Source organism: Bos grunniens, chromosome 18 (assembly GCF_055505025.1).
Source record: "Bos grunniens cultivar Pamir isolate PY7600 chromosome 18, Bosgru_T2T1.0, whole genome shotgun sequence".
In the NCBI taxonomy this organism is placed as follows: Eukaryota; Metazoa; Chordata; class Mammalia; order Artiodactyla; family Bovidae; genus Bos; species Bos grunniens.
This window is the reverse complement of record NC_141182.1, coordinates 51,516,240-51,525,945: the sequence shown is the minus strand read 5'-3', so window position 1 is coordinate 51,525,945 and position 9,706 is coordinate 51,516,240. Positions and strand designations below refer to the sequence as shown.

The window sequence follows — 9,706 nt, the reverse complement described above, 5'->3', positions numbered from 1 at the left end:
GTGATAAGCGTCCCTCATGCACCCCCCACCCCCAAGCTCCTCCTCTGAAGGGAAAAGCCAGAAAGGGATGACAGAGGGCTGTCGGGGAGGTTGAGTGTGCATCTGATCCAGAGCAGTGGGGACCCTGGACCCAGACACCCCAAGGTTGTGCTTTTCCAGACAAGAGTGTGTGTGTGTGCATGTGTGTGTGTGTGTATAGGTAGGTGTGTGTATGTAGGTGTCTGTGTGTAGCTGTGTGTGTATGTGTGTGTGTGTAGGGGTGTGTGTGTGTAGGTGTGTGTAGATGTGTGTGTTTGTGTGTGTGTGTGTGTAGGTGGAGAATCACTGCTATCGAAGGCAGGGGACGCAGCAGAGTTCAGGGAATAGAAATACAGACTGAGGGGGAAAAGGAAGGGGGGCCACTAGGGAGGGAAGGAGGAGAGGGGAGGCAGAGGGCGGGGCCTGGGCAGAGACCCCGCCCCCGGGCCACGTGACCCAGTGACGTGCTCCTGCCCCCGGAGGAGGCCCAGCACACAGAGCGAAGGACAGCAGAGCTCACTCAGCAGGCTGCAGTGCTTCTGAGCGTTTCTGGACCAGAAGTTCTCCTCACAGAGAGGGACATAGCAGACAGCAGGCGCCATGGAGCCCCCGTCAGGCCCTGCAAGCAGGAGGCATGTCCCCTGGAACAGGCTCCTCCTGGAAGGTGAGAGGGGACAATTTTCAGGGAGTGGGCAGAGAGTGGAGAACAAGAGACTGGCTGGTGTCTGGGGGAGACAGGGCTCTGAGAGGGGACAGAGGGCTTCTGTTCACACCTGAGGGCAGAGGACAGGGGAGCAGGGGAGGGTGGCGGGTTCAGCCACAGGAGACTCTCCATGAGCTAGAGCTGGTGAGGGGCAGGAAGACTCAACTGCTGTAGGTTTTATGAGTAATTCTTCACTGAGCAGTAATTGTTGAAAACTGATGACGATAATAACAATGTGTTGTGTCACTACAGAAAAAGACATAACCAGGACAGTAATCATTGTCCTAACCCGGCACCCTTAGAAACTGACAAACAAATAAAAACCAGGCTGTGGAATTCCTGGGACCTCTCCTTCCTTCATCCCGAGGTACTAAGGTCTGGAGCCTGGCCCTGGCCCTGGGTTTCAAGCAGGATCAGACAAGCCGCTGCCCTCATGGAGCCCACGTTCTGTGGGGAGGAAGACAGACAAGCAGAGAGATCAAGAGTGTGCTGGCAGGTGCTACAGGCGTCACGCAGGAAAGGGAGCAGGGAAGGGTCAGCAAGTGAGCACGGAGGGTCTTTACAGCAGCTGGTCAGGGGGAGGGGCATCTCCCAAGAGGCCCTGAGTGTGAGCAGGCATGTAAGGGCAGTGAGGGAGTGAGCCAGGGGACAGCTGGGAAAACAGGAAAAAAAGAGCCCAGAGGGGCTGAAGTGATGGGGGTCATGCTGCTGACCTTGAACCAGGAGGACACACACACATACACACACACAAACACACGCACACACATACACTCACACACTAAGGCTGAGGGATGAAGAGACCTGCTCAGGACCCAGGGCAGCATTTTCCCATCCCCCACACAGGGCACAATATTAACTGATTTCTCTCTCTTCCCTCCTAGTCTCCCTCTTAACTTTCTGGACCCCGCCCACCACTGCCCAGCCCACTATTGAAACGATGCCCCGCCTTGCTGCAGAAGGGTCGGATGTTCTTCTGCTTGCCCACAACATGACAGAGAATCCTCTAGGCTATGCCTGGCACAGAGGAGACAGGGTAGACAACACCCAGCTAATTGCATCATATAGAATAGACACTAATGTAACTACCAATGGGCGTGCACACAGCGGACGGGAGACACTTTACCCCAATGGAACCCTGCTGATCCAGAGCATCACCCAGAAAGACACAGGATCCTACACGCTGCTCCTTACAAAGGATGATTTACAGACAGAAGGACAAACTGGACATCTCTGCATATATAGTGAGTGCTTCCTGTCTGACCTTGGCGTATTGGGTGGGAAAGTGAAAGTGAAAGTTGCTCAGTCGTGTCCGACTCTTTGTGACTCCATGGACTACACAGTCCATGGAATTCTCCAGACCAGAATACTGGATTGGGTAGCCTTTCACTTCTCCAGCGGATCTTCCCAACCCAGGAATCAAACCTAGGTCTCCCACATTGTAGGCAGATTCTTTACCAGCTGAGCCACCAGGGAAGCCCAAGAATACTGGAGTGGGTAGCCTATCCCTTCTCCAGCAGATCTTTCTGATCCAGGAATTGAACCGGGGTCTCCTGCATTGCAGGCGGATTCTTTACCAACTGAGCTATGGGTCGGGGTGAATTCTGTTCACACTCACAGGACTGACCGACCCAGATGGCACCTCCATCCCCCTCTGCATTGTGTCCCGTGTCGGGGTTTGAACATTCAGTGCAGGGCACACACTGTGGAGACCAACTCCAAAGGGTCAGAAATGCTTTCCAGGAAGCCAGGCCCTGCAGACACTGTGTAGAGAGAAGGACGGTCTGATGAGGGATGCAGCAGAGGGAGAGCGCTCTCAGTCCAGCCCCCTGGGCCCCTCCCCCTGACCATGACCCTGAGGAAGACCCTGCAGGACTCAGGGAAGACCCTGGCCTGAGGGCCCCAGGGATCCTCACAGAGAAGCTCAGCCCCAGGAAGTCCCTCCCAGACCCTGTCCCAGGGCTCCTGCCTCCAGTGACCCTGGGAAGCCTGTGCCAAATCTGGAGGCTCCAAGCTGGTCACCAGCCAGGGCTCAGCCCCAAGAGCCACCTCCGTGCAGGGGCACAGCCTGGTCCTACTCCTGAGACTTGGCATGGAGAGCACACAGGTACAAGGTCCCCAGGTGGTCAGTCAACTGCCCTGGGAGCAGCACCCCCAGGGAGGAACAGAGGAAGGAAGATACTCCTAGAAGCTTCTCGTTCTCCAGGGTGCAGCCCAAGGAGCTCTCTCCCAAGGCTGGTTGATGAAACCAGGACAGACGCCAGGTGGTCTCTGAATCCCACCCTGTTCTGTCCACCACTAAACGCTGTTACATAATAGACCTCCGAGGAAGCCTGTGCTTCTCCCAGACGTAGAGCAGGTGGCCTCACACTCTCTGAGCTCAGGTCCCCATGCATTCGTCTTTGATACACAGACCTGCCTTATTCATTAAGGGCTCAGTCTGGCTGAGAGGTGAGAGATGCCAATTCTGATTGAAGATGCTTTTAGAAAAGCCAAAGGTAGAAAAGGGCAATGTTCTCTCTGTTATCTGCACAGCGGTGCTACCCACACCCGTCATCACGAGCAACAACTCCAACCCCAGGGAGCACAAGGACACTGTGGTGTTAACGTGTAGATTTGAGACTCGGGACATCTACTTGTGTTTGATCAACAATCAGAGCCTCTACAACAGCACCGAGCTGGAACTGTGCGAGGGAAACAGGACTCTCACTATGTTCAATGTGACAAGGAATGACACAGGACCCTATGTGTATGAAGCCGGGAATCCAGAAAATATCACCCATGGTGACCCATTCACCCTGAATGGCCTCTGTGAGTAACCTCTGTTCCTGCGTGGTCCAGGCCTCCTGGCTGAATCCACAGTACTGGAGGCCAGGCCATACCCATCCCTCTCAGATCCAAGTGCATGGACCCTCACCTTTGGACACCCAGGCTGGCCATGACTTCCTGTCCCAGGCAAGTCCAGGCAGGCCCACCTTGAATCAAGACTAGGAGGGGATGGGCTGCTGTGTCTTGAGAGGTTGTGACGAAAGAAACAGGTTAATATCTCAGGCTCGGGATGAGTGAACATGAGAGGTAATTGTTGAGACTTTCTACAACAAAGCTGTGATCCAGACCGAAGGACGCTGTGGCCCTAATACAGACTAGAAATTTCCCTTCCCTCTGATTGCACCACGTGTGGCTTTATGCTCTTTGCTTCAGATGGCCCGGACACCCCCACCACTTCCCGTCAGGCTCCTGCTACCATCCAGAGGCAAACCTCAGCCTCTCCCACCACACAGCCTCTAACCCCAGCCACACCGTGTCCCTGGCTTATCACCGGGAGGCCCCCACAATCCATACAGGAGCTCTTTATCCCCAACATCACTGCAGATAAGAGTACATCCTGTAACTGCCTTGTCCATAACTTCATCACTGGTCCCAGTAAAACCACAGTCAAGGCTATCACAGTCTCTGGTAAGTGGCCCTTGGCCCATCAGTACCAAGCTTTGTGGTAGAGCCTGTAGGTTTTCAGAAAAAAATCTGAAAGAAGTTACCTCCCAACTTCACAGAAGTTACAAGCAAATTCCAAATCAGCCCCTGAACCCTCCCACTACATCTCAGCAGACCCTTCTTCCTCCTTCTGTCTGATTTCTCCTGGCAGACCTTGGGTCCAGCCTGGAATGCGGGGGGTGATTCTCTCAGCCCCTGACAGCCTCATGTTGGGGGAGATAGGAAACAAAGAAGGGTCCCCAGGGTCAAGTGCCTTTTGTTGTTGTTGAATTGAAGAAATGGATATTAATCTCTTACCAGATGAGATATGCTACTTGCTCGGTCGCTCAGTTGTGTCCGACTCTTTGCAACCCCATGGACTGTAGCCTACCAGCCTCCTCTGTCCATGGAATTTTCCAGTATTTGGAAGAATACTGAAATGAATTGTCATTCCCTTCTCCAGGGGATCTTCCCCAACCCAGGGATCAAACCCGGGTCTCCTGAATTGCAGGCAGATTCTTTACTGTCTGAGCCATCAGGAAGTTCTATGAACTCCGTTGATTTCTTTAAGCACCATGGGTCTCAGATGTATGCACACCTAGCAAGGATGACACCCCCTCCATCATAGGGAGGGAAGGATCAGAACAGATGTGCATAAAGGATTTCCCCACAGTGCCGGCCACACAGAATGGACTGGAAACAGTCGGCTAATATTATTATTACTGAGCAGGAGTTGAGCAGACCTTCCCTCTAAGACTGACAATAGGGATGGGAAGGAAACACAAGGGGAGGGGGCGTAATGTAAGAGGAAAGAGCCCTTAACAGGAACACAAATAGGACACAGAGCTGGCTACAGTGAGAGAATGTCGAGTTAGAGGAAGTCCGAGGTTTCAAATGTGATTAAAATAGAGAGAGAGAGATGCAACCACCTGCAGCAGGAGGGTTGGGAAGACACCGTGATGACAAAACACACAACCACTCACAGACCTCAAAGCATTTCCTTCCTCCCGAACCAGGCCCTCTCCCCTGTAAGACTTCTTGTGGTTTCCCTGGTCAGGTGAACTCAGGCCTTCACCTTCATCTCCCCCTTTATCTTCTCCTTTCAGGCCAAGAAAAGAGCCCAGCCCTCAATAGGGAGATCGTTATCGTCATCATGATTGGGATCCTGGTTAGGTTGGCACTGGTGACCACTCTAGAGTGTTTTGTTTTCCTCAAGATGACTAGAAGGTACAAATGGGCGATGCCCGATGCTAATCCTGTCCCCCAGGCTGACGCCAAGTCAGGAAGAAAGACACCCTACCCTTGGATTCTGGGCCTGGCTCTCCACAGCCTCCCCACTTCCCCCAAGGACATTCGGTCTCATCCATCGGCCCCTCCTTCACCAGATGCTGACCTGGGGTGGCTTCCCAACACCTTCTGCATCTGTAAATTAGACACTCCCCACTGCTGTTGTCCAGGGTTTACCCTGTGGCTCAGTGGTAAAGAATCTGCCTGCAATGCAGAAGATGTGGGTTTAATCCCTGGGTCGGGAAGATCCCCTGGAGAAGGCAATGGCCACCCCCTCCAGTATTCTTGCCTGGGAAATCTCATGGACAGAGGAGCCTGGCGGGCTACAGCCCATGGGGTCACAAAGCGTTGGACACGACTGAGCGACTGAACAAGAACAACCCACTGTTTTTCTAGTTCCCAGAGCAGACCTGCAGCTGTGCTGGCAGGGGCAAATGCTCAGTAAGCGGCACATCCTGCTATTTATTTAAATCCAGTCACCCTGAAAGGAGAGGTTGACAGCCTCAGAACCCGAGGGTCATCGTGGCCAAAGAGACTGAAGCCACCTGGACAGGCCAGGTCGGGTCAGATTCTACCATGAGGCACATGTGTTAACCACAGCCCCTGATGTATGAGATGGGAGAACGTGGATCCGGCCAGGACAGCAGGTCGGGAGCTGAGCTTTATACCTCTTTCCAGGCAAATAAAGATAGAGAACGAGGCCATTGTCTAATTTCAGCATCTCTCAGCCTGAGGGGCTGGTCTGGCCACCTAAGAGCCACCATAGTCACGAGACTCAAGATGCACTGGCTCTCCAAGCGTCCTCCATGCGTTCTGGCCTTGCTCTCCTCTGAGGACCTGACCCTTCCACTCAAAGCCTTTGGTCTGATTCCTTTACTGGGTCCTTTGTCCCTTCTCAAGTCACTTTCTCCCGGACTATCATTGACCTGCACATCCTTCCTCTCTGAGCCCAAGATGGATGTGGCTTCTTAAGGACTTTCCCTAGCTCCTCTCTGCTGGGCCCTCTCCCCCTAAACAGCATTGGTGGAGAATGGAGGTCTGTCCATTCCTTGATTGGGTTTCCCTAGTGGCTCAGTAGTAATGAGTCCACCTGCAATGCAGGAGACGAAGAAGACAGAGGTTTGATCCCTGAGTCAGGAAGATTCCCCTGGAGAAGGAAATGGCAACCCACTCCAGTATTCTTGCCTGGAGAACCCCATAGACAGAGAAGCCTGGAGGGCCACAGTCCACGAGATCCCAAAGAGTGGGATGTGACTGTGCATCTGACCACATATGTACACACTCCCTGTTTAGAAAAGGGAACGCTCCTTGTTCCCTGTTTTGACACCAAAGCTGTGACCTCCTCCTGCTTCCTGCAACCCTCAAAAATAATCTTGACCTTTCCTAGGGCCAGTGGCCAGAATGACCTCATAGAGCACCAGCCTCCAGCAACCACCCTGGGTGAGTGTCTTCTAAGCCCGGGAGCATCTGGGACACCCTGGTCCTATCCTCCAGTGCCTGCTCCAGCCAGCCGTCCCCCTGGGGCTTCATCACAGGGGACCCACACTGACTGGTCTGTTAGATGTATGAGTTCTGAGTCATGGGTCACCTCACTGGACCCTAAGTGCCCAGAAGGTCTCTCCCTGGGTGATGCCCCTTCTCCCATGGTTCTCCGGAAGCTGAAGACTCCCAGCCTCTCCTGGAGGATGGGCTAAACTTCCTCACACCCCTGATGCTAACTGCTGTCTCTGCTTCTAGGACATGGTCCCTCTGGCAGCTCTGTCTCCCTGGTAAGCATGTTCTTTCCTTGTCTCTTCTCCCTGCGGTCCCAGCTGTGCAGACTCAGGGCAGTGGGACTGTCCAACATTTCACAGTACAGACACCCTTCACTCCAGGGTAGCCAGCAACATGAACCCCATCCTGGTCAGGACTGGGATTCAATTCAGGGGCAGGACACCCCCACACCCTGCACTGAGCCTGCCTGGTCCCTTCACAGTTAACCCTGGAGTCCAGCCAGGAATAGAGTGGGCACTAGGAGCTTCAGACAGAGCTCTCGGGCTATCAAGGGTGGAGCATGCAGCGCAGATGGGGACTGAAGTGAGGGCTTCAGGCTTGGAGGTGGCTGCTTGGGAGGCAGGGCTGGTCACTTCTGAGGAGAAATGACTCTCTTCTCTGTCCCCCTGACACCCACTTTCTCCCCTGCCCAGGCCTCCCTACCCAGCCCCAGGCCAGCTGTTCCCATATATGAGGTGAGTGTTGGGGATGAATGGTCTGATCCTGCACTTGTAAGGGTACTTTCTTGAGGTCCAGGAAACGGCAGCAAAAATGGGGAAATGGATGAAGAGGAGAGATGCATCTGGAGCCAGAAAGCCTCCAGCACAGCCGGGCCCCCCACAAAGCAGCCCTGTGGACCCCAGGCCAGGGAGACCCTGGGACTTGTTCTGAGAAGTTTATAGGGGCTCAAAGGCCTCTTCTTTCTTTACAGGAATTACTCTATCCCAACACAGATATCTACTGCCAGATCAACCCCAAAGTAGATGTGGTTTCTTAGTTTGCTCCAGGAACTTCCCCTTAAGGGCTGTGGAGAAGAGCCCACCTGAGACCCCAGAGTCTGAGTGAGGTCAGACACCTGAAGCAGAGAAACAGCTGTGACCCCTGAAGATACTGGGGGGCCTGGGCTCAGCCTTAGTGTCCCTCCTGGCCTTCTGGAGGCCCTGACAAGGCTGCCCTGAGCCCTGGATGGGTGAAGACAAGGACTTCCATTCCCCAAGGAACTGAGGACTTCCAAGGAAAGTGGCTGGGCCTGTGACCCACTGTGGACCACCTGAGAGATCTGAATAAAGAGGACTTTCCTCTCGTTTGCTCTTTTTGTGCACATGGGCTCCTCACACCTAAAACTCACCCAGGTTCCACAGCAGTGGGACAAACTGTCTCCTCGATGTGACCCGCGGGCCTCCTCCCACCTGGGCCTCATCTGCAGCCCCCTCCACACCTGAAGAACTGAGGTCACCTGGGAAGGGTGATCTTCCCGTGTAAGTTCACATGGGTCAGTTTACCCACATTCACCCAAACAAAAGTGGTCTGTGCACTAAGGCACAGAGCCCAGAGCTCAGGAGGATGTTCGGCCACTGCCTGAGTGTTGTTTGTTATGAGATAAGAGACAGTTACAAAACCTGCTAAGTTTCACATCATGATTTGGCTCTAAGATACTCCTTATCTCGTATGCACACAATGTTGGGTTAGAGAAGGTGACACCTCTTGTTTCCTATTGCTGCTGTAGCAGCTTATCACAAACCTGTGGTATAAAACAACACAAATGAAGGTGTCAACACAGCTCTGTTCTTCCTGGATGGTCTAAGAGAGAGTTCGCTTCCTTGCCTTTCCAAGCTGTGAGAGGCTACCTGTTTTCCTTGGCTTGTGACCCCTTCCTCCATCTTCAAAAGTCAGCCGTGGAGTATCTTAAAGTCATGCTCTGCTTCCATCGTCACATCTCTTTCTCTGGCTCTGCCTCTCCTGCCTCCCTTTTTCTTTATAAGGACCACCCTTGTGATTATGTTGGGCCCAATCAGATAACTCACCATAATCTCCTAATCACATGATCCTTAATTTATAAATTCCTTTTATCTTGGGACATCTGCAGAGATTCTGGGTATTAAGATGTGGACAGGGACTTCCCTGGTGGTCCAGTTGATTTAGAATCTGCCTTGCAATGCAAAGGACATGGGTTCAATCCCTGGTCGGGAAACTTAAGATCCCACTTAAGCCACCTAAGCCTGCATGCCACAACTACTGAACCTACACACCACAGCTGGAGAGTCTGTGCACTGCAACAAAAGATCCTGCATGTCGCAACTAAGACTCAATGCAGCCAAATAAATAAATAAAATTTTAAAAAATATGTGGTCAACTTTGAGGGGCCGTTGTTCTCTCTGTCACATCTCTCAAGGTTGTCATCATCGTCTTCTCTCACAGCAAACTCCTCATAGTGGTTTAGTTGCTCAGTTGTGTCTGACTCTTGCGACCCCATGGACTGGGAACCTACCAGGCTCCTCTGTCCATGGGATTCTCCAGGCAAGAATAGTGGATCGAGTTGCCATTTCCTTCTCCAGGGGGTCTTCCCAACCCAGGAGTCGAACCTGGGTCTCCTGCATTGCAGGCAGATTCTTTACCGACTGAGCTACAAAACCACTGCTCATGGGCAATCTGGAATTGGTCTTCCTGACTGTGGGGTTAGTTCCTGATTTGATGTGC

General features: G+C 52.9%; 1 protein-coding gene across 1 annotated transcript; it reads left to right on the top strand.

Annotated features, from left to right (window-relative positions):
- Window positions 1-476: 476 nt before the first annotated feature.
- LOC147353940 (cell adhesion molecule CEACAM6-like) lies at window positions 477-8,314 on the top strand. The gene is made up of 9 exons (XM_086349395.1): window positions 477-682; window positions 1,603-1,962; window positions 3,254-3,533; window positions 4,044-4,174; window positions 5,296-5,357; window positions 6,634-6,916; window positions 7,214-7,245; window positions 7,663-7,704; window positions 7,941-8,314. The coding sequence occupies exons 1-9, from the start codon at window positions 619-621 to the stop codon at window positions 8,004-8,006; spliced, it is 1,320 nt and encodes a 439-aa protein (XP_086205521.1). The 5' UTR covers window positions 477-618; the 3' UTR covers window positions 8,007-8,314.
- The last annotated feature ends 1,392 nt before the right edge of the window (window positions 8,315-9,706 follow it).

What these genes read in the sequence shown, in the direction of transcription:
- LOC147353940 (XM_086349395.1), top strand. Translation starts at nt 619, where the DNA reads ATGGAGCCCCCGTCAGGCCCTGCAAGCAGGAGGCATGTCCCCTGGAAC. An exon ending in CAAGGCTATCACAGTCTCTG is followed by an intron (nt 4,175 to 5,295) that starts GTAAGTGGCCCT and finishes TTCTCCTTTCAG; the next exon opens with GCCAAGAAAAGAGCCCAGCC. An exon ending in CTGGCAGCTCTGTCTCCCTG is followed by an intron (nt 7,246 to 7,662) that starts GTAAGCATGTTC and finishes TCCCCTGCCCAG; the next exon opens with GCCTCCCTACCCAGCCCCAG.